This window comes from Poecilia formosa, unplaced genomic scaffold (genome assembly GCF_000485575.1).
Source record: "Poecilia formosa unplaced genomic scaffold, Poecilia_formosa-5.1.2 Scaffold103, whole genome shotgun sequence".
Lineage (NCBI taxonomy): Eukaryota > Metazoa > Chordata > Actinopteri > Cyprinodontiformes > Poeciliidae > Poecilia > Poecilia formosa.
This window is the reverse complement of record NW_006800042.1, coordinates 611,218-636,501: the sequence shown is the minus strand read 5'-3', so window position 1 is coordinate 636,501 and position 25,284 is coordinate 611,218. Positions and strand designations below refer to the sequence as shown.

Sequence of the window (25,284 nt, the reverse complement as noted above, 5' to 3'; positions counted from 1 at the left end):
GGCTGACCTCTCTGGATGGAGTTAATTAAGCAGCAGAGATTTGTTTTGGAAAATGAAACCGGTCCTCCCTGGTGTTTTTAGCTCCACTTTGGATCTGTTTTCAGCAGAGTGGAGCTTTTTAAAGGGGTTCACTCTGGGTTCACTGTGAAGTAGCGAGACTAAATGTGAAATGGAACAACGAGGGGACGGAGGAGAGGGCAGCACGGAGGCGGCGATACAAATGGAGGAGGGTAGGAGGTGGCGTTGACTTTGATGCCAAGGGAATGAGTTCACAGGCTCATGAGCACTGGCCTAATCGTACATGACAATATCGGCTGGTGTGCCAGTCGCAGCGCATAACTGCCCTGCTGCTCGTGCTGACTAGGGGTATTTGCTGATAAAACTCTGCTTTCCAGACCATGCTGTACGTACAATGAGGGTGGCCAGAGCAGGCCCGGGAGCTGCCTCGTCAGAGACAAGCCGGGAAGTGGGGAGGCTACCTTCCACAATCTACACCAAGACATGCGGTCAAATAAGCCCACTTTAGCAGAATATTAGTATTAAACAGTAATGTCTCTCATTTCCAGAGTCACCTCAATCAATTGTAATATCATTGAGAAGTATATTTTGGCAAGCTTAAATGAAGATATGTAGATTCATTGCACAGTGATAACAGTTCAAGCATTTATTTGGATAATTATGTGATACAAGTAATGGACACCCAAAGTTTAGTTTCTCCAAAAAAATAAAATTGGATTCATTAAAGGGAGGACAATTAAAAAACGATTTTGAGCACAACAAATATTGCGCCACAGCCATATTCCGACTTGCACAGTAATGTGAAAGACTGCTGACTTGACTTTATAGAAAGCTTTGATGCAATTTATATTAATGCAAAGTTGAGTGAAAGGACAAAACATGGTTGAAAAAGTCACACAAACAACAGGGGAATGTGAAGTGAAGCCCAGAGTTTTGGAGCAGATTCACATTACATTGACAGTGATTCAAAGTCATCATTGCAAATGAAAGTTAATTTTTTTCACTGGTAATTTGGGGATCCATGTCTTCTGTGTTTTATCTGGAGCAAAGTCAGAGCAGCCATTCACCCGGACATTTTAGAGCACTTAATGCTTCTCTTTGTTGGCATCTTTATGGAGGTGCTGATTACGTTTTCCAATAGTTCTTTTGGGTCCTGCCCCCATCGCTAAAAGTACCAATGTCTGCTTTTATAACCGCTTTGTATCACTCTGTGCTTGATTGGTCAATAAACTCCGCCGACCTGCAACCCGCAGAGAAAGTACAATATTGTAAAGAGAAAGATGAGAGACAGAATCAACATTCCCGACTGTTGTCATAACAACCTGGATTTCCTCAACATCTCCACATCACGCTGCACTGAGACAGTAATTTATCTTTGATCAAGTGTTATCAAGTATATTTTACTGCACATGGATATACTTTTCAGTAAGCCTTCATTTCTGACCTAAAAAGCCTTTTCTTTAACATAAGTAAGATTCTGCTTCTCTGAGAAAACAAACTCTGGGTTATCATTAGCATTGAGCCATAATTTAAGTAAAGAAAAAAGCAGAAACACTTAAACAAACAGCTTTGGTTTTATCAGAGTTTTATCAACTAATATTTTTATATTGTATTTTAAATAGATACACCTCCACAGTACGTGGTGGAAGTTAAGAGAGATTGTGTAACATTTTCAGTGTATATCTTACCTCTTGAATTCCTTCTCTTTCTCGCTTTGCTGTTGACTGTCACGGGAACAAGCACAGAGTTGTGCCTGTTTTTGGTTTTGTTTAGACATTTTGCTCATGCAGTGTGTCGCATAGTGTGAGGTAAACATGTTGCCCCAGTTTTTGTGTTTGTTGTTCTGCACGGGTGTCCTACAAAAGCCCTGACAGGGTTGCTGCTGCTGCTGGCCTGCATTCCTCCGAGGCTCAACGCAGACAGAAAGCGCCCACTGCCGCTGGCTTTGCCAGACCCCCGGCCAGATCATTGGTAATTAACACGAATAGTGGCCTCTTGTGGCGTTGTTCTGACTCAAATGTAGCATTTAAGACCAGGATTATGAGACGTCCGCTTAAACGCGACTCGATTTTTTTGTCATTCGATAAATTGCGTTTAATTATAATGCCTTACTTCCCCAGACAGGCTGTGAGTCCACCCAGGTCCTGTCAGAGGTGTTAATGGGGCAGGAATGCAGGACAAGAGCTTTCCCACACTGTTAGCTTTCTTCCGGTGGGCGCGTTTGAGATGAGGCTCAGGGCCCGGCTGGGCTCCGCTAATGCAGCCCAAGCGCAGACAAATGGAAAGTGACACTTGTGTGTGTAGAATGGTATTTGTGGTGACGCTTTGACTACAGATAATAAAGTGTTTGCCCCGAGGTGATTTCGCCCTGCAAGCACCCCAGATGAAACTCACTTACTCAGAGAGGGAGACGGAAGAGACAGGAGCGGGGGGGATGAAAAGACAGAAGGGGTTTGAAGCCTGAGAGAAGCACAAAGAAAACACGGAGATGAAGTGCGAAGGATGGGGAAGGGGATAAAACAGAGAGAAAGACCCAAAGGGAGATTCTGCTGCGAGTAATTTCTGTGTTTTAGAGGTCAGAGGGTGCAAGTTTGTATTCCAGTATGTGTCTGACTCGCAGAAGCCATCAGCTCTTGTGCACTTTAATGTAACAAATAAGCTTTTTTTTCCTGTAGTCTTTACTGTAAATACGTGGAATATGAAGGAATTGTTCACTGGTTTTATCATGGTGAGGGTAAAAGGTGAGAACTGGCAGGATTTATCTGTGCGTGTGTGCGTGCGTGTGTGTGCGTGTGCGTGTGTGTGTAAGTGTGTCTGCCAGACCATATGTACAGAGTCCTTCAGGATCAATCAGTTCTCAGTAATTTCCTCCACAGCCTATAAAAGCCAGGTCTGTCTGGAAAGAGCACGAGGCAGCCACATCAAACCAGCTAATTAATTTTCATTGCTGATTCTGTTACATCTGGCTTCGGAGATAAATTCTAATGAGAAAATGTAAACATGACAGCGTCCGTGTGGCGTTGTATTTCACATTTCCTGGGCTACAACCTTTAAAGTAAAAAAGAACAAACAACTAATTACGAGTTTTTGGTTTGAAACATTATCCAGCATCTTTTTTTCAAATACTGAGCCTGTTTAAAACATTTATACCGATTATTCCCAACTTTTTAGCATTTTGTCAGTTCATGGACACAGACAGTATATTATTGGGATTTTATGTGTTAGAAAACCAACGTAAATAGTGGAATATGTGAAGGGGAAGGTATATGGTACATGATTTTCATGTACAAGTTAAAATCTGAAAAGTGTGGCATGAATTTGTGTTCAGCCCACCTGAGTGCCGAGTCACAGTTTTGTGGCCTGTCTCTCTTTCTCTCTTTCTCTCTCTCTCTCTCTCTCTCTCTCTCTCTCTCTCTCAGTTTTTGTACAATTTCATATCTGAAGTTCTGTCAGATTGATTGGATGACAAATGTGTTAATCAATATCCAAGTCTTGCCACTGATTCTCAGTTGGACTTCGATCTGAAACTTTGACTGGGCCATTCTGAACAACGCTATTAATAGTAATTAAATATCATGCTCTCGTCTAAGCCGTGCCATTGTCGCTCTGGCTCTATGTTTAAGGCCATTGTCCAGCTGGAAGGTGAACCTCCGCCCTCAGGTCAAGTCTTCTCAGTCTCTTAACAGGTTTTAATCCAGGATTGCCCCGTATATGGCTCCATCCATCCTCCCACCCACACCACCCACACTGTTCCCTGCTGAAGAATAGCATCCCTACTGCATGCCAACACCGCGTTTCATGTTTAGGTTCATGTTCACAGATTAGGCATTGGTCGCTATGATATATTTATTGTGTGATCATAGATAAATATATTATGATTTTATGGCTTCTGCAACATATGGATTACTAAAAAAAAGTTAGATAGCAATGTTATGTAACTTTTAATGTTAGTATTTTAAGATTTTTTGTTATTTTATAATTTTCATCAGTTTTATGTAGCTTGTATTTATTTGTGTGTGCCTGTGCTTTATTGAAGTTTTACTCTTCTGCTGCAGACTGATGTGTCTAAACTGAGTTTAGTTGTATCCTCTTCAATGACAAATAAGGGTTTTCTAACACCTTGATTTTGATGTACCTTCCGTTTCCAAATATTAAGAAGAAATGTTTTTACAGCCTGAAATATTTCCAAACATTCTTTCAAGCAAGTTAGCAATGTGGCAACCGACTTTCAGAAAGCTGACTGGCAGTGCCCAGCGACAGGTGTAAGAGGGGCAGTACTGTTACAATGAGCTCTGCTGAATGAGAGAAAAAGCCACATCAACACTTTCTCTGAGGTATGATTAAATCGACTTATAACCATCTAAGTGGTATGAAGATTTGTCTGTTTTCACCTTCAGTGATTCTTCTCTAGCCTGTTTGTTTAAGGGGACTGAAAAAAGTAACTGTATACATTTTCACTTCACACTTATGCACTACATCATGTTGGTCTATGTTACATTATTTCCCATTTTTATACGTGCATGTTTGTGATTCTAATGTGATGGTATGTGGAAAAACTGCTGTTGCGCTGCATTTAAAACCTTGTCTTGCGGGTAAAATCCTGTTATCTGTACCTGTGGGCTTTTATCTGTGCCTCAGTCAACTCTCATCCCCCCGCCCGCCCCCCGCTGCCTCAGTGCAGGCCAACCGAATGACCTCATGCTGCAGTATCTATGAGCAGGAAGCCCAAATTAGGCTCCCAGGTTGATAGTTCTTCCATCTGCTCGTGCAGAAAATAGATCCAATCTGGGATGAGATTGGCTGTAATGAAACGAAAGATTAGGTTTGTGAGTTTTGTCCAAGCTTCTTTTGAAATCTATTTTAATGAATAAATCCATTCTTGAAGCTGTGCCATGCCCGCTTGCCTGTGAAGGATCAGTGTGCAGATTGCTTTAACATTCTCATTATCCTCTTTGCTATTTGTGTTGGCAGGTTAGAAGCCCAATATGGGAGGCAGCATGGCACCGCGTTTTGAAAAGCAATGCCCAACTATTATTACTTTTACTTGGGCTTTGATGAGAATGTCTTGCCCAGGATGTTGAAAAGCGCAGACGTTCCCCTGAACAAAGTTAAAAACGTAACTCTCTGTAATTAAAGGAATCAGAGGGAGATGTGCGGAGGCCTCAGTCTAATTTATGTCGTCTTACAATAAGCATTTGTTTGATGATTATGATTATGATGACACAAGCAGCCGCTGAATTTAGAGAGCTCTATCCTCTGAGAAATCACAGCAGTTTGATTTTTATCTGCACAATTATAGATAGCAAAGGCCCGACAAATAATTGCCTGGATTTTTTTTTCCTCCCCCCCCCTCCTCTCTCTCTCCTGTTCCTGCATTGTTGCGCAAAACAATCCACCTTGAGTTGAACGGAGAGAGATGAATGTTCCTAAAAATGTCTTTTTCTGATATCAAGCAAGCAGCAGGGTTTCCTTTCCCCTCACGTGCTCTTGAATTGATTAGTACTTTGGTTGAGGGCATATTCAACATGTCTGCCCCCTGCAAGGCTCCTCTACCCTGTTGATGACTGGCTCATACATGTGCTTCCTTTTGCTCCCTCGCTCCTCAGGAAGCTCCTGTGGGGAGCCGAAGCTTTGATTGACTGGCGGCTGAGTCTGCGGGACGCCTCTATTATTATCATCTCCACCTCGGCGGAGGGGCGGAGGCTGCGTGTCCAGGGGGTCTGGCCGACAGCCCCTGCTTTGTGTGCCCAATAGTCAATTAGAGGCAGCACACTGCCGGAGACGAGTGGGATGCAGGGTTAATTGCAGAGGACCAAACAGCTGGCTCTATCAGGGCCCATTGTGTTTGCGGCAGTTGTCACGGCAATTGAGGCATGGCTGTAATCGCTGACTAATCAGCCCTGTGCCAGATGACACCTCCATTAGCACAAGGCAGGTATTGTTCAGGAGACGAAGCTGCCTCTGGTCTCCTCTGGCCTCTCCCTGCTAGCCCATCTTTTTTTTTTTTTTATAGTGCTAGCCAACAGTTGATGGGACACCATGTTGCAGATCCTGATCCTCTCTGCTAAGAGGTAAACAATAGCAACAGGTCAAGGGTTCCTTCATGGGACAATGCTGTTCAGTTTTTCCTCGGTGGACATGTCAAACATTTTTGCACTTGAAGGGACCCAATTGTAAAGGCTTATATTTGATGCACGAATGACAGTTTTGCAGCCATCTCCAACATCCAGATTTTACACATTTATAAACTTCTGCTACCGCCATAAACCTTTAAAATCTTTAAAAATGTTTGTTTTTTTCATCTTTTCATCATGACTGGTTGCTAATTGTTTATATTAAGGTTTCAAAGCTATCTTTTGCGTCTTGTACTGTATATCAGTGATTAACATGGTTATCAGGTTTAGCATTACACAGCGTTAGCAGCAGTCTCTGCTTTTATTCCCTGTGGAGAATGTTGATCAAACTCTTGGGTTTCCTTAACCGATAGCACAAAACAGAGCAAATTGTTTTAATGTGTTCACCCTTTTTTTAATCTGCTTGTAGATATTTTTGTAGCTACTTGATTGAACCACATAGTTCACTACTCAGTGCTAACTAGCTTGAAGTCCTCTTCGTGACGTAACAACTTCCACACTAGCAGGTGTTGTTAGGTATGATGTGTTCATCCATCCATCCGTTATCTTACCAGCTTATCCCGAATGGCGAGGTACAGAAACAGACAGGACAAATAATCATGCACGCACACATCCACGATTAACCTGGACTGTGGGAGGAAACAGGAGATAGTGGGACACAACCCACGCATGCACAGGGAGAACATGCAAACCCCACGCAGAAAGACCACGGGTTGGGAATTGAATCCTGGACCTTCTTACTGCAAGGCAACAGTGCTGCCAACTGCGCCACTGTGCAGCAGCCCATGGTGTGTTCAGTCATTGAAAAAAGATTTTTGAGTTTCTGAGTGGAAACTAATCTGAAAATCCCAGCCACACGCTGATTTCACTTTGCACCTCTTCAAGGGTTACACGATATTAAGAAATAATTTGACTGTGATATGTTTTGTTTAAAAATGCGTTGATGAGAGTGGTTGTGATTAATGCCAGTTTATTCTCTTTGACCTTTAGCAGCTTTGGGCACAGCCATCTGTGTCAGCTCTGGGCATGCATGTCAGTGAAACTCCACCCAACAGGCTGAATATCTTATTGGCAGCCAGATGGCAAATTTATAACAATTGGAAGCTAATTGCCAAGCGTAACGCCTTTCCATACAGTTACTTGCAGCATTAGCATTGCATATGGTATACTAGTGATGGTACTTTATTTTTTTTTCAAACTTATGCTTTTGCTGTTAATTATTGATTTTTAAATCATTAATTGCAGTGTTGCAAAGTGGAAAGTGTCTATTAGAGTCAGTGTCAACATGTATAAAAACAGTAAAACCAAACTCTGCAACCTGAACTTTGAGTAGATTTTATGTTGTATGAAGACATTCAAATAATGGTATGGCAAGAGACACAGGACACATGTAGAGCGTTCAAAAAGCAGCATCGTAGCAGTTTCTCATTCACCGGCGACGGGCGACTTCAGAGGAAAATGGCTCCCAGTGTGTGTCGTGCAAATTAAACAAAACCTGACCCTCTTCTCTTTTTTTTTTAGCTTTCTGATCATCTCTGCTCCTGATTTCTGCCCCGACCTCATCACAGACTGCTCTGCTGCTTTGTTTGGCCAAAGTTAATGTGTATTACACGCTCGCTCTTCTGTGAAAACTTAATTGCAGTTCAGCCGTATGGGTCCTCTCCCTTCATCTAAACAAGCACTCTTCCCCCATGCTCACCATGGACGTGGTCAGAGGAGGGGGGGATCAAAGCGTGCAGTAAAGAAGGGATACATGCCTGCAGAAGTGAGTGGGAAAACCCTGAAGGCTTTTTGATGTTTTAGAGCATTTCCTCCGCTAATAAGGAGAAACTTCTTCAAGCAGCTCATGATTTTTAAATACTTGGAACACTAATAAATGGTAGCAAGGGTGTTTCAGGCAGTTCAGTTTTACTCCTGCTTATTCGTTTAAACCTCTAATTAAAATGCAAAGCATTCTTGGGTTCCTGGATTTGCTGCCCCGCTCTCGTACAGCCTGTGACTCCCCCACCCCTCGCATCACCTTACTCCCTCCTCTTATAGTCCTCCTTTATGCCTCTGCGTCTTGTGATCAACACAATTTGACCTCTCACTTGGAAGAAGCGCACCAAATTTAATGGATTTTTTACAGTCTAATCTAACCAGTTCGTCTCTTTATTGCCGTTTTGTACCCGGTGGACCTCATCTTTACCAGGCTAACCTCCTCCACTCACCTCCTCTGCCTCCTCCACCCTTGCACCGAGAAAATTAGTTCATCAGAATTCAAAATGTACCGCTGGCTAATTAAAGGAGTGTTAATTGAGTGTTCAGAATTGGGTAGCCCCTTCACCGAATGCACACGGATGCGTGGACACACACACACGCACACACACACACACACAGGCACACAGCACGCAATCACAGCGACAGTGCCGGGTACACCAAGGACGTCGCGCTTGGGGAGTTTCATGCCAATCAAAAAAAAAAAAGACGAAAGAGAGAAAGGAGAGTGCCCATCCTCCAAATAAAATGGGATTTCTAGATCATATCGTGGCCTACTGCGGCTCAGTCCGGCTCCTCATTATCCAATCGCTGCTCCGCTATCTGTGTCTGACCGCTGGAGAGTGTAACGCTGCACAGATAGCCTCTCCCTCTGCCTCTCTCACCGTGTGCATTGTGCTAATGAGGGGTGGCATTTAGAGATGTGCTGCTCTGACACATGGGCATTGTGTGCCAGGCACTGGGTGATTAAGGACGAAGGTCAACCCATTAATTGCCTCCCTGCCATCTCCGCTCCCTGGCGCGTGATCTCCAAGAACTAATGCATGTGTTTGCCTGAGCTTTTATCTAATCTCCAATGCAGTTCAATCATACGCTTGGCTTGTTTACATTTCTTTCATGTGAAACTTTTCCCCCCCGCCTACCCCCCTCACTTATTGCAGGAGCAGCTCGAGCCCAGGTTTTCCCATTAATTTACTGTAAGCTTTTTCATGTGCTTGTGAGCGCACATAGCCTCCTGCTCTAAGGAAGGGAAAAGCATATTCTTCCATCCTCAGGGGAAATAATTAATCCTTACAAGGCTGTCGCATGTTGAAATGAAGCGAGTGTGAAGCATTTAGCCCAGGAGGCATTGCAGGCTGTCGCCCGCACAGGCACCTGTTGTTGTCCCTGCCCTACATTTCATGAGAGAGCGCTGAGCAGAGGATAACAACATGCTCCACTGATGGCAAATGAGACACACAAATGCAGATGCGGATCTTTGTGTACATGTGTGTCTGTGTCTATACCCCCTTTTTCTCTCTCTCTCTCTCTCTCTCTCTCTCTCTCTCTCTCTCTCGTAGTTTTTATGCATTATATCTGCATGCACTGCCACGGCGGAGAGTGTGCACAGGTGCAGGAAACCCCCTTACCTTATGAGAAGCTGAGGGCTCACATAAACGCTGGCTGCCTCAGAGGGTGTTTATCAGGCAGCACCATCTGTATGCTGCAGCTCAGTGCTATGATCTACTGCCTAAACCAATAAGTCACAGAGTGGCTGCCTAAGAAGAGACTCTCTCCTTTAACCTCCGTGTCTTCACTTATAGACTTAAAGCTCTGGAGGAGAGAGATGTGGAGGCTCTGCACATCAAACACAGGGTCTATAACAGCCTGTGCATGAGAGTGAAATATGCTTTGGTTTGTGGCCATACTTACTGTAATCAACTTTGCTATAAAATTTTCTCCGTGGAACTTTTTTTTTTTTTTTTTTTCAAGAGGAAGCGGGAATCAGAAGCATCCAGATGCTCATTTGCCTCCTCCTCCTCCTCTCCTTGCTTTATGCTTGTGGGTTCTAATAACCGGAAGCCTTTGTGGAGCTGAGATGGGTTTTGTAGGCCTGAAAGGCCTCTAATCCCTGTGGCCTGTGAAGTGTGAAGCCCTTTGATGCCAGGTTGGTGTGCCAAAGGCTCTGCCTATTGACAAACAAGGGCCAAGCTGGGAAAAGACGAAGCGAAGAGGGGCTGTCTCCTCTCGCTCAGAAGAAACACAGGCTCAGGCATGAAAAATATAGAGCTCAGTGAGTGAGAAGGAATAGAATTAGCTACCCTTTAATGAATTTCCTGGCTTTTTTAGAGTTTTTTTTTTTTTGCCTCATGTGGCAGTAATTAGGTGAAATGATGGGCATATTGCAGCTGGGGGCTTGCAGGGGCAGCAGGGCATGGGCCCTTGATATGCCTGAAAGCCAAATATCTTTCCTCATTTAGACCATGTGATGATCAAAGATGTTTTTTTTTTCTCTTGCCCTCGTGTAAAGAAGATCAGAAAAAAAATGCTGCCTTTCCATTTGCATGCGGACCCGCAATATGCTTTGAAATGAGCATGTTTTTTTTTTCTCTCTCTCTCTCTCTCTTCTGAGCAAATGAAATAAGTCTTCTGTCAGTTTCCTCTGCAAGTCAGAACATCAAAGCAAATGACACTGCTGTCACAGGGGGAAGCAGGGCTGCGCCTCACCGAGGTTGGTTAGACCTCAGATTGGTGGGTCTGGCACGCTCATACCAGCCCATTAGGATGTCATCCTCAATCTGATTAAAGTTTATTTACTGTTGCTGGTGCGCTTTCACAGATCTGAAGGTTTAGCCTGGTTAAGCTATTACGGTGTATGAACCAATCAATTCACTTTAGTTGTATTACAGGGCGCCAATTCACAGTGAATGCCATCTCAAGAGACTTTACACAGCAAACGGATTCAGATTATTCACAAAAATGAGATGAATGCAACCAAAAAGAACTCAGTTCAGTTCATTTTCATACATTCCAGTTTGATTCTGCTTATATCCCAGATCAGCTGATTTCATTGATAAGTCACTGAGTCTGCAGCAATCTACCCACCTTAGCTGGGCATGGTGGGCGACAGTGGAAAAGAACAACGCCTTTGTTCAGATTATTAAAAATAAAAAAATCAAAATCTTGTAATACATTTGACAAAGGAATGAATGTTTAGCATAAAGCTGATTATAAAATTACTTTTATCGTGAATTTTATTGGCCACTCTTGCTGTATAATTTTATCAAATGATATTTACTCTTGGTGCATAAGGGAGCATTATCATAGGTCCTCCCTCCCAGCAGCTGCTAGACTGAATAACCATCAATGCTCCCAGCAAACTCAAATTCAATAAGTGTTCATATCCCTGACGGGTTTTGTACAGTTTTTCTCGTTTCAAATAACATTCCTGCTGTCATTTACACGTCCCTGTAGTTGTGGATTTTGAGAAAAGAAAGAATTGAAAACCTTCCAAAATCATAAACTGTAGGTCTACTCATGTCTCTTAGCTTAACATGCCAGGAATCTTGAAAAAAAAAACTGTGTTTTGGTCGGGAGATCTCTCTGAGACAAGCAATTGTTGGTTCTGGCGTAGGAACTCAGCCCATCAGCAATATGCACTTCCAAATGTGTCTTGAACCCTTTTGCTGCATTTAAATACAACCAGTGGTTTGTTTTTCTCTTAGACCTGGGGGAAAGCAGTTTGTGTTGGTTAAAGGTCAAATCTGATGTGTTTGCGTGTGAAGTTCAGAGTGCATGTTTTGATTTTAATAAAAGTACTTCTGATGAACCCACCGGACCAGTCTGTCCATAAATTTAGTTTAGATATTCACAGTCTTGTCCCTCAGCATCCAGCCTAATTTATTATTATTGTTTATGATATGGATCTTGTAGATTTAATCATTTTCACAGTTGGAGTCCCAAAGGGTTGTTGAAATGAACTCCCCATGATATCTGGAATGGGAGCAAAGAAATGAGAATTGTGACTACTTGGCTGTGGAGTTTCTTTAAAGTGGTTTTGCTATTGGAAAGGAAATGGACTGCGTCCCAGTCACAGACGCCTCAGGTAGCCGGGACGTTTGCTTGCTGTTGTTATGGTGGTTAATTTTTGAGCATTTTTTTTTTTTGCATCAAAATGTCATTTTTGAAGAGGTTGCAAGTCATCTGTGGCAGCTGATATATTGTTTGTAAATTGAGTCCTTTTCCCAACCCCCCACGCTTTTTGTTATACTGAGCTAAGTAGCCATGAAATTGCCTGAATAATGTCATTTAAATCCAATCTCACTGCAGCCCCTCACCTCCATGCCCAGCCCCTAGACAATGACACATGGTGGGCTTTTTAGAAATTGCATTTTTCCTGTTTGCTACCTCATCGTACTGTGGCCAAGTACTGGTCCGCTGACCAAGGACTGCTGTCAGTCGACTCTGAGCCTTCGGTGCTGGATTGAATTTGAGAATTTGCTCAAACAGAGCAGAGCATTTACATATAGATTTAAAGCGAATCTCCTAAAGGTGGTATATATATTCGGCTTCTCTCTGTTTCATATTTTAAAGCTAATCTCAGATGCATGTTAAAATCAATTTTATGCGAGTCTGTGCTCGTAATTGAAATAATACATTTTCCTCCCGCAGGAGTCTTTTTGGAAGGTGCAGTCGTGAAAAGAAATAGAGCATCCGATGACGGCATTATTGTGTTTACCTCATACGTTTAGGCATATTTAATATCAATTTCAGCAATGCTGAGAAATTGAAGAAAAAATGTTTGTTTTCTGAAAATTGTCATTTCTGGTAAGGAAGAAACTAGGACATCCTGACATTTATTCCTATTCAGATGGTTGGAATTACACAGGTTTATCACATCAGGTCCACATAATGAAAACGTGACTACGTTTTATGAAAGTGTATCCCTATAAAATCACAAAGCAACTGCACAAGTTTGACTTCCCTAGGAGGTTTTCTCTTAAAAATGACACATAATGTCCAAACTAAGGTTTGCACGAGAGAACAGAGACAGAGGCGAGCACTGCTCCTGTCCTTTGGACAGAAGAGTGTAAATCTAAAATATTTGGAGGTCAGATTAGAGGACATATTTGAACAGAACAATTCCATGTATGACCATGCATGAAAACTACATGGTCCTTGAAATGAAAATCATGTGTAAAAAACAGTTAAGCCTTAAGCGCAGCTGGAACCTGATCATGACAATGACATACAAGAAGCTTCACAAAAAGTCCTGAACCAGGTTATGAACCAGATCTTTAAGATGACTAGAAATGAGCTCCTGTTTTTCCTTTCACAGCTGAAAAAAAGAGCTCAATGTTCCTCAGACCGATGTCAAACACAGACAGATTGCCATAAGCAGGTTTCCACAATTAATCTAAGTTAGGACACACTTTTTGATTGAGACATTTTGTTTAAAGAGTAGGATAAAGTCATTTTGGATGCTTACATACAACTGAATCCCTTTATTTTCTATCAATAAATAAAAACAGAATCAGGCATCCATCTGTAAACTGTGTTTTGAAGGAACTGAACTGTAACATGGTGTCTTTTTCAACAAGGCGGTCTCTGTCTATTTTAAAAATTCAATTTACCTACTTCTGTGAAAAAAAAAATCATCACTTGATCATTTATTATTGGGCTATATTTTGCCAGATTCTCTTTAACCAAGCTTGCAAGTCCCAGTTGACCTTTAATTGGTTCTTTGTGGGGGTCTCTCTCCCCACTTCTGCTGGACTGAATGAATAAGAAAACTCAGTTGCCAAGGGTAAGACCCAGTAAGTGATTCCACTTATAAATCTAAAATGTGCCACTTCAATTAAACAAGCTTTTATTCCCTCCCCTTTCCTCCCTTCGTGCCTGGTACCAAGGCTAACCCAATTCAGCGCTGAAGAGAGTCCAAATTAATTCCACAATGCACTGATTTAACAGCGCCTAAGGTAGCGGGCTCTGACAGAATGAGTTTTTAAAAAGATTCATTTGTCTAGGGATGTACATCCACATCAGGATGTGAAAATGAGATGGAAAGAAAGCTCTGAGCGGAGGAGCGCGCTGATAAATGCCAGTCCTCATCTGCTGCTTTCTAACCGTGTTTGGGTTCGACTCAAGTGTATCTGCTTAATAAAATTCTCGAGACGGTGGTCTTAAAATTCATAAAACATGCCGAGCCTGAAAAACTTTGCAGCCCATTTGTTGCTTATGCACCTTTGTTTTATAGGTCTGTAATTAACATAATATGAGGCCTCACGGCTCGCAAATTTCTCTTTTATATGATTCCAACTATGATATGGGCTGGAATGAGCCTCTCGCTGTATCATAGTCTGAGTAGAAATGCTATCACATACATTTTTCAAACAAACATCTGCAATATGATCTAATGTTTTTATTAAAAACAGAAACAAATTTTCCAACTGCGGCAAAAAATTTTCAAGGAAATGTGCTTATGGTGCAAAATATTTTTGCTATTTATGCAGCATATGCAAGCATAACAAGCTGATATTAGCAGGGTAATCAGTCAGACTAACTCTTCAGATGAAAAAGCAATACCTACCAATGCACAGAAGCGATATATTGGCTATTGATTGGGTTGTCATCATATCATTATTTTTCATTGACTCAGTAGAAGTGCCTGTGTGCCTCACAGGAATTTGGGGCTATGAAATCTCCCGACGTTCCAAAATAAATCTCACCTCAGCATTTTTCTGCATTTGTCCCTTTGAGATCTTCATGTGTTCATCCTTTTTTTTTTCCTGTTTTGTCTTTCAGGTGACCTGGTGGTACCTTCACTTTCCTCACGGTACCCTACAGCAGCAGAACTCGATGCTTATGCTCAGAAGACGGCAAACAGCCCACTGTCCATCAAGATTTTCCCCACCAACATCAGGGTTCCCCAGCACAAGCACCTTAACCGGACTGTAAACGGATATGATACCACGGGGCAGCGCTACAGCCCTTACCCCCATCTCCACACAGGAGGGTACCAGGGTCTCCTTGCCATCGTCAAGTCCTCATCGTCGTCATCATCCACCTTTGGTCACTCCAAAGGCGTTCTCAAGAACTCAGAAGGCAGACGGACTAAGCTCTCTCCAGCTCACATAGCTGTGGCGCCGTATCCACCCCCTAATAGTAGCACTTTAGCCAGCAGTCATGGCCAAATGGTATACCACTCTGGGCCCTCAAAGCCTCCAGAAGGCTCTGGACATTCAGTACCCCCAAATGTCACTGTGGCTGGCTCTGTGATTCCTGTAACCGGGGGCCGAGGCCTGTCCCTGCCTGCACAGTCTAATCTCCCCTCCATTCAGAGTATCATCTATCAGATCAACCAACATTGCCAGGCTCAGGCCCTGCAGCAGGTGTGTCAGGGGGCTTCCACTGCACCAACAAATTCCAGCCCCTCCAAGCAGGTCACAGCAGTCATGGGGGTCGGTTCGAGCTCCTCCGGGGGAGGCTATGTCGTCGGGATGGGTCCCCAGGCTAACATGGTGTACACGGGATCAGGGCTGCCAGCGCAAAGTGCAGAAGTAATGAAGAGCGGCGTATACGCGGAGGGTATGGACTACATCCTGTGGCAGAAACAACAGCAGCAACAACACCAACAGCAGCAACAACAACAGCAGGCTGTCCTCCGCATGTACAGCGGAGGCAGCGGAGGAGGGGGCGCCATCAGCAAGTCCCCCGAAACCTGCATTCCAGGTGGGGGAATCATGGCGGCCCAGGTGTCCTCCTCCTCCTCCTCCAGGCCTTACCACCTGACGGCGAGTGCCAGCGGCGGGGGCGGGCTTGACAAAGTCAGCTCTTCCCCTTTGAACTGTGTGGGCATGCACGGGAATTTCTCAGTGGGTCAGTACTTTGCACCGCCGTGGAACAGCGTGCTGGTGACGCCCGACAGTGACTGCTACAACCCCCAGGAGCTGCTGGGCACCTCCACGGGAGGCCCGGCGACGGGCCACAGAGAAATGGGCTATCCTCACCACCATCACCACTACCACCATCACCACCACCACCCCGCCGTTGACAGCGGCGGGGGTCTGTGCTGCAGCCTGCCCAGCAAGAGCCTGTGCAACACTTCAGTGCTGAGCAGCAGCCTGCAGTCTCTGGAGTATCTGATCAACGACATCCACCCGCCCTGCATCAAGGAGCAGATGCTCGGCAAAGGCTACGAGACTGTGTCGGTGCCGCGGCTGTTGGACCACCAGCATGCACACATCCGCCTTCCTGTTTACAGATAGAACGGACGGGTGGGAGAGAGAAGAGGAAGAAATTAATCAAGAGTTGTGAATTTATGAAGAAAAATCAAGACAGAGATGTTACGGGACTGTTGCGAGTGCCACTGCTTTAACGACCGCGGCGTCTTAGAGAAGAGCAGTGGCTGCGCTGTGTAACCGTAGATTTCCTGGTTTCAAAGCAGGCTGTGGGGGATCCCTAACACAAAAGGTAGTAGTTACTGCCAGCGGGATGGAAAAGGGATTCCAAGATTCTCCTGATGTTCCATTGTGTGGTTTGCCAATAGGATTTTTGGATTAATAATAATTTTTTTTTTTTTTTTGCTTTGTTGTTTTATCTTCTTAAACTGTTTTTTTGATGAGAATCATAGCTTGACATGAAGTGCATACGCCACTTGTATCTCCTCTCCAAATACTAAGGATGAAGCTACTGTGTAGGTTGTCACTGAAATGGTCTTAAAGGGCCAGCGCTTAGGGCTGCTTTTAAAACCCAAAAGTCAGTAACAGTACATGCGTATAGAAATGTGCTGGAAAAAAAAAACAGAGGATTACTAGCAGTTCTAGGGTGTTCTTATAAAAAGGATCACAAGGTTGAATCTAAAAGGGTAGTACAATATTAGTTATTGTTGCTGTTATAATTGATAAATTAATTGCACTGCTTGAATTTTGTTAACTTTGAAGTTTGGAATTGGGTAGTTTGGATATGATATATTTAAGAAACTTGAAAAACTTGAACCTATTTTTTGTTGTTTGATATATTTGTAGGTATATTATATGTATTGGCTGCTACAAGGAAAAGTGTCTCAACTGTTGTTTTTTTTTATCTTCTATTGTTTTCCTTTTTTCGTCACTATGATTTAAAATTTCCTCGTTAAGCTGACGTGCAGTCTCTTATGTTCTCTTATGTTCTCTTATGTGAGGCAGAGTTGCTGCTTTCGGTTCTGTAAGAACCTGAACGGAGAGCTCTTTTTTTTTTTTTTTTTTTCCTAACCAACACTGGAACCGACAGTAAATTTCAAAAATACTTATTTAAAAGAAAAAAAAATGTTGCAAAAAATACGAAAAACAAAAAGAAATGTTACAGTAAAGAATGTGACTGGGAGGGAACAGAGATAACCTTATGTGTACGGCAGCTTGTAAAGGTGACGTTTGACATTTTCGCTTTTTCTTTTTTCACCGTTCGACCCCAAATCTCAGAGGTTTTTATTTTGATTCATGTGTCAGATCAACACAGAGTTGTGCCTAATTGGGAACTGGTTTTACTTTTTTTTTATTACAAAAAAAATACACTTATCCTGTCCAGGTAGAAGAAAAACATACCCATATGATGAAGCTGCCACCACAGGAGCATGTTTACTGTGTCCCGTACGCAGCTTCTGGCAAACTGCACATGAGATTTATTTTGACTTTGGAATATTGTTTTATAATCTAAATTTCCCATCTCTCATTCTTTGACCTATCTGCTATATTCTTGGTCTTCATGTTTGTGTTCAAATGTTCCCGAAAAAACAAACAAATTTATTAATTAGATCTTGAGCAGATGGCATACAATGAAATGGAATTAAACACAAGAGGCTAAAAAAATATTTCATCTTTTTCTTTCCACGTCACAATCATGCACTACTTTGTGTTGGTCTATCACACAAAATCTCAATAAAACGCTCTGAAATTTGTGTTTGCAACATGAAAAACGGCTTTAATGTTAAAGGGGGATACCTTTCCGAGGCGCTGTATGTTGAAGCGTGTGTGCGTCGGAGTGCATGTGTGTTTGTTTGTACCTTCTTAGTTTGTGTTCTTCAAAATCCTCAGACTTTTTTATTTTATTTTATCGTGTGATCCACCAGACTTTTCCGGCGAGACTGACCGACTGATTCAGCAGTCCCATAAACATTATGACGAACATTATGACTGAGTTATGTACAGGAGATAACTTGCTCCTTTTTATTGGAGGCTTTAGATTTTCTGTGCAGGTGGAGTCATTTGACTCCTTTATTGCTGCACTTACAGCAGCTGTGAAAACAAATTAGATTGTGCTTTTGGGGTACTTTACTGTTGCAAACGAGTACAAAACAAAAACAATCATGCCCTGTCTCTTTTCTTTGTTACCCATTTCAGCTGCGGGTGAGGCGGGCGGTGGGGGGTGCAGTTGGCCCAGGCCAGTCTTAACTTTGATGATTCAGAGCAGTGAAATATCCATTGTGACTGTGAGATTTCCTCGAATGTACTGCACTTAAAATTACCACAATATTTTGTTGCCTTGTGGGACCCCGAGCGGGTGAGAAAAATTGTATCAGCGCAGCGGCTCTCTGGTCTTAAATTAGCATTTCTTTTGTCAGTCAAATTTCAGCGGCAAATTGAATTTATTAACTGGACAGAACGAGAGAACGGGGAGCTTTTGTTGTGGAGAAATACTGGCATCGGTCTAGATTTATGAAGTGCAATTATAATGACTGTATTAACATTTTTTTTTTTCTCTGAGCTTACACCAAAAGAAAAATGTAAACTACAGTTTTCAATACATTCCCAATGTACCACATCCCTAATCTTTATCTCTGGTTTCTTTGTTTTGATTTGTTCTAAGGTGTAAAATAAATTCCTTTAAGAATATATTCAGAAGCCATACCTTGGCTATGAAGTCTGTGATTATTTTTCTTCACATTTGCTCTCTGGAGGCCAGTGGGATCCTGGGCCTTTGTTTTAATAGATCTACCAGAGCCGTAATGTAATCTGACGTGCGATTCCTTATTGATTAGAACCTTGTACTTTTGATTGATTTTCTAAATGTTTGAACTTTGGCCATCCCGAGAGAAAAGGAGAAACAATGCTGCCAGATAAAGTTTTTTTTTCCTTAAATAAAAGCTGTTGTATGGATTATGGAAGAAAACAGGGGAGACTAAAAAGTGTAATCGGAACTTAATTTCCTTTCATTGTTACTTTATGCAAAAAAAAAAAAAAAAAGAAAACTATCCAAACTCTCATCCGTACATGTCGAACTAGGGCTGATTTAGTTTTTTGATGGCTGACAGATATTTCAGACTTGAAGAATAAAAGCCTCTTGGCTTAAATTTACATAGTAAAACCTCAACATTGCAGAGATGCATTATGTTTCAGCAGCCAAATTCTTGAGCCACAGTCTGATTCCAGCATATTTTCTGCGTGGTAGAAGTATTTTGACAGATTTACACATACGTCCCATCCCCAAATCCCTTCCGTTTGACTTCTGCATCCAAGCATTAAACCCTGTCACATGATGTTGCAGTGGAAAAAGGGAGATGTTTTAAGGCAGTGGAGTTTCTAGCGTCTGCGTCTCTCCCATCCCCCTCCACCAGTGGAGATCTGAGGCACCAGGCCTCCTCAGCTAACGGAAACATTAGGTGACATCTTGGCTACTGGACATTGCCGTTCGAGATTGTTAATCCAAAAAAGTCGACTGAAATCAAACCCGTCGCAAGGGATTTCAGAAGAGAGACATGGATCGAATCATTGACTCAGATCTTTTCACATTACAACCACAAGCATTTGGGAGTTTTGCGCGATAGACACGAATTAGTGCGCAGTTGTGAAGAGAAAAGAAGAGGTTTGATTTCAACGTTTGTGAAATGTTGTGTATTCTTATTCATACCACCCGAGTCAACGCCGTGTGGAGACTGAGACTGTCCATGCTTTGCACGGGGCCTCTGTGAATTCAAATCTTGCTGCATATTCCCAAATTGACGTTGGTCTGGACTTTGACTGGGCCACTGAAGTCCTTCGATCATACCCACTTGCGTTAGCTTTGTGTTTAGGATTGTTGTCATGCAGGAATGTGAACCGCGATCTCTAAACATTTGCCGTCTCTAACAGACCTTGTCGTGTCTTTATCCATCTCCCCCCCCCCCAACTCTGCAAAGCTTCCCTGAAGAAATGCATCCCCACAGCATGATGCTGCTGCCACCATGTTTCACCCTGGGAATGGTGTGTCCAGGGTGATGTGCGGTGTTGGTATTTAGCAACCATGTGTGCATGAGGACAAACAGCTGAAATCCTCCCACATATCTGTAGTAAGCATTGGATTTTACTTAGAGGTGTCAAAGTAAAAGGAACTAAATACAAAATACACACCACACTTTTGAGAATTGTATTTAAAAGATAAACATGCAGCACTTTTCTTCCACTTATCCACTGCTTTGTGCTTCTTTATCATCTAAAAGACGTTGGGGTTTGTGTTGTAGCGGGACTAAAAGGTGAAAAGTTCAAAGGCTCTGGCAAAACATAACAAAAATGGCTGCACAAATGAGAGTTTTAAATCATTTTTATGCAGCCCAGGCTGGTCCAGCATCCCACCCCCCTCAATCACCTCTTCTTGAAGCACAGGCTCCCAACTGTCTGTCCCTCTGCTCCTTCACACACATTAATGAGCCCCTGTTGAAGGCACGCATCTTGGCCCTGCAACTCTGCTCCACTCCTCTGTTCCTCATTCGGACAATGGACGCTCAGCTCATATTAGGATAATAGAATTAAATTTCAAATAGATTTGTGCCTGGGCTGATCCAGCCACGGCTCACTCAGCTGCAGAGGCAGAGTGGCATATGGCAGGTCATTATCTAAAGCCCACCCTTCCTCCACCTCCCCCCCCCACCCAATCCAGGGCCAACAGGGTTCAGCGGCGCTTAAACAAACCGAAGGTTAGGACTGGCTGTCTGGCTGGCGTCGGAGGGGAGGACAGCAGGGTCTGAGTGGTGGTGGTGGTGGTTGGGAGGGAGGCGGGCGGGTGGTGTTGCTATATCACAGACGCCACAGCATCTCTGAGGGCCTGAGTGCCACACCATGGCGCCCAGGCTTGTTTTAAAAGCCGGGCTGCGATTGATGGAGGGGGATTTGTTTTCTGTTGGATTATACATGCTCGCTCCCTGCTTGACTGAGGGGGCCCTGTGCAATCTGACAGAGAAAAGAAGGAATGGATAAAAGGAAAAAAGGAAGGATGCGGGTAATTTTTGACTCAGAAAAGCCTCAAAGCGTTTGGTAATCAGGATAATTGACATGTTCCTTCAAATCTTTGACTGGAGACTTAATGTGTCTCGGTTTTCTGCAGAGAAATCCTCTATTTTCACTAACCAGAGAAACATTTCAACTCATCTTGTTCCGCGAGTGATTAATCACAGCAACGCCGCCTTCTGATCGAGGACATTTAAATCTATAACTTATCTCTGAGGCTACAGCCCGCTATTGACTGCTAACACGTTTTCAAGGGCAATGAGAGGCTCATGGAGGATGGTTGGAGGGCAAAGTGTAGGAAAAGTGACTTATGCTGGCTGTAAAAATCCCTTAGTAAATCCCAATAAGTCCATTAAGACCTTTGCCCTGTGTAAAGGTTTATAGTCGCATATTATGCACCTTAAATACTGCTGAGAAGCAAAGGGGGAAGCAGGCTCAGCTCTTTTGCTCTCAGAGCGAGGGCGGGGAGGCGGTGGAGGAGGGGGGAAAAAAAGGCAGCCGCTTGCCCTGTGGAGTCCTGGCGACGCTTCTCTACCCTCCACACGGCGGGTGTGGTGAGGGTCCACTCCAGTCATGTCCCTCCTCTTGTCTTCGATCCTCCTTCGGATCTGAGATTGGACGAATTTATGACACCAGTCCTCTCCGATTCCCTCACACCTGGCAGGAAAACACTTCCATCAATAATTCACACGGTCCTGGAGAGAATTGCACCTCTAAACCACCAGCTACAGCTGTGTTGCACTATGTGTCTTTGAAGATGTGTTGTTTTATCCTCACAGATCTCTAAGGTTAAAAATGTGAAGGCATGGGCTTGTTAGTGGCACCAAGGTTTGCAGAAGCTGCAGTGATGTTCCTATAGTTTTGCTTTGCTGACAGCAGAGAAAGTGACATTTTTTTTTCATGCTCAATGGAGAAAACCCTGCCCCTCCCACACGTGTTGCTGCGCATTGTCTGTCATCTGGCTGAAGGAGGGTTTTACACTTTTCCTTGCTTAAGAAAAAAAAAATAGGCTCTTAGGAAATTTTTCTTTCCAAAAACGAAATGAAACACGCTCTACCCATCACTCTTTGTAATTTGGCGCTGACCGTAAACTACAAATGCTAAGATCCGCTTGTAAACTACAGACTCGCTACACAAGCAGCTGAGTATCGATGTGTCAGGCGTGAGCCAATCGCCTCCAAGAGACGAATCTTCAGCTGCTTCTTCTCAGCTCTCCTGAGAGTCCATGCAGGCAGGACTTTTCTTTGATCAGTGCAAGCGGCATCTTTCTGTCTGACGATGAAGACAGCAAATCTAAATTCCTAAATTTAAAAATCAGGTAACGAGTAAAACTGCTCAGATGCCTGTGAATCTTTGCTCTGTCGTTAATTTTAAGGTCTCACTAAATTGTTAAACAATAGTAAAAACAAAATAATGATAAGAAGATTTATATAAAAGCACTGATTTAAAAATGTGTATCACAAGCTATTTAGAGTTAAAAAAAAAAAAACTAGGTCAAAAAGGCAATTTGATGATATTCTGCACGTTAAGCACTTAAAAAAAAAACGCAGAATTTTTATTTATGTTTAGGGATCTGCATCAAAGTGCAATAATTCAATGATAAAAATATCATACCTGTTATAATCAACCAGTACTGGATGACATAATGTCATGCATTCTTTTTTTTTTTTTTAATATTTGTGTTTTTATTGTGCACACCATGGTAATGTCTCTTATAAGTTAGAGTCTGCTACGACGAGCCATTGTTTGGACAGATGTGAGCACCGCAGATGTTAAATATAATTTTTATAAACTGTGCCACGAGGCAAAAAACCCGAAAAAAAAAAAAAAAACTTAACACACAAAGCTGAATCTTTTCCCCTAAAGCCACCACTTCACAGCAGGGTGTTCCTGGAGCTTACACTGTTTTATTCCTCTGTATGTTTAAATGAAAAAGCTTATGACCTCCACATATTCATCTGGTCTGCACAGACGGTCTATTACTGAATCCAATCTAAACGCAAAAGTCTGAGGATTTTGCTTTTTTTTCTCTCTCTCTCTCTCTCTTCTTCTCTCTCTCTTTTTGGATTCTTTTTGCGGTTTGTGAGGCAGTTTCTGTGTCTTCGTCTTTTTTTTCCCCAGATGATCTCAAGTGCACCAACGCTGCCAAAGTACGAGGGTGCCGCAACCTTGAGAAAATAATATATATGGAAATGGGAAATCTATAAAGCATCTCTCTTATTGTTTTCCCTGCAGTACTGTGTTTTTTTAAAAAAAATGGTTTTGTCTCCTCAGGATGAAAAAAAAAATGTAAAGAGTTCAATGCTTCTTTCTTCTTTTCAAACAATAATGATATACGAGTCTTAGATTTCGAAAAAGAAGTCTGAATATAAAAAGAAAAGCTGTAAAATCCTTTAGTCGCGGGGGTTTTCAGCTTTTGAATGTGCCTACAGCCAAGCATCGCAGTGACGGCTTACCCTCTCCAGATCTGCAACCATCATCTTCAATTTGCTGAAACTGCCACAGTCACTCCTCCATCTCAACCATCACAGGAGACATTTTCCCTGCTCCCTGCTTTTTGTCAATCTCAGGACTGGAGTTTCTTTACTTTAATGTAGATTGGCTGTTTTTCATTTGACCTTTCCTCTCTTATGTACAATGTTTGACATAAGGAAATAAAGCAGATGACTTCTACGTCCGTCTCCTTTCTGTCTTTTATTCGCAGGGCCGAAGCGTCTGATAAATGAAGGTAAGCATATTAGTCTGAGGATTGCCTCTGCACTTTGCCGCCATATGCCCGCCTCGACAATCTTGTTGTTCACTTGACCTCCTTCACCTTTACAGCGGTAACAACCTCACCTCAGGGAAACGCAGGCAGAAAAACGAGGGACAGAAATGGTTTTATTTTCTGGATTGTGCTTTGGAGACAGCTCTTCAGCAGTGGAAAAAGGAAGTTGGGTTACTAAGAATGCAATTTACATACGTGGGCAAAAAGAGGCGAGTACTCCAGAAACAACAGGTGCACTATCCCATTTTTCAAACCTGATGCAGCAGCAATGGGAGCTCAAACTGCAGCTTGCTGTTGTTCTAGATATTTGTGCAACACAAAGTTTTGCAAAAGGAATTCATACGCCTTGAACTGTTTTCACATTTTATCACATGACAACCACAAACTTCAGCGGGATCTAACACAAAGCAGTTCATAACGGTGAAGAGGGGGGAAAAGGAGGCAACGTTTATAAATTATTATAAAAATCTACATTAATAAAAATGGGAAAATTGTGGCTTCCAGATGTGTTCTGTACAATGAGAGTTAATACCTTTTTAAACCACTTCTTGCTGTGGTTTATGCTTTGATTAAACCGTTCTATTACAGCTCTGGCTCAGTGTTTACGGTCATTGTCCTGCTGGCAGATGAACATCAAGCCCTGTTCTCAAGCCTTTTGCAGCCTCTAACAGCTTTACTTCCAGACATGATCTTTATGTCGCTCCATTCATCTCCCCAACAACTCCTGTTTTCCTGCCCCTGTTCAAGAAAAGCATCCCTGTTTGCCGTGTCCCAAACTGCAAACGAGCTTTTACTTTTTAGCCGTGGTTGCACCGACTTAGTGTTAAAGCAACTGGCAACACTGGATTTTATTTAGGGTAACAGAGTAAAGAAGTGGCAGAATGCTTACAGAAATGTTCAGTTTTTTTTTTTTTTTTAATTCTTCTGTTTTACTATTGTACGCTACTTTCTTTCAGTTTATCACATAAAGTCTTGTTGATATAATGAAATAAAAAAAAACATGTTTGCTTGATATTTAAATTAAATACATAATGACAGCCTTTTATCTATTTATTTATTTTTGTAATCGTATACCTAATCTCCGTGCTTAACAGCACAGATACCCTCAAGAACTCAGCACAGACCCTTCCTTTTCTTTCTCCTAGTCTCTCTGCCCACCGAAAACACCAGATAATCCCCAGACTGATGAGGCAGCCGCCTCCACCAGAGCATGCGGCGGCACTGGGAGACACAGCACGCTGATTTCACACACACTTGCTCACACAGAAAAAGAGCTCCGTGGAGCAGAAATGCTCCTCTTATTAGCAAAACTCATTCACCTGCATGCCACATTGAGTCCTTGGCAATTTCACAATAAATCACAAGAGACGCCCACCGAGGCCGTGGCGGAGCC

General features: G+C 42.7%; 1 protein-coding gene across 2 annotated transcripts in view; it reads left to right on the top strand.

Annotated features, from left to right (window-relative positions):
* The window catches only part of fam222aa (family with sequence similarity 222 member Aa), a 69,877-nt gene extending 46,080 nt beyond the window's left edge, over nt 1-23,797 (top strand). For both annotated transcript variants that reach the window (XM_007559176.2, XM_016674892.1), the window contains exon 3: nt 14,694-23,797. In XM_007559176.2, coding sequence (XP_007559238.1) covers nt 14,694-16,156 — 1,463 coding nt within the window. In that variant the 3' untranslated portion in view covers nt 16,157-23,797. The remainder of the gene's footprint in view (nt 1-14,693) is intronic.
* Nucleotides 23,798-25,284: the final 1,487 nt, after the last annotated feature.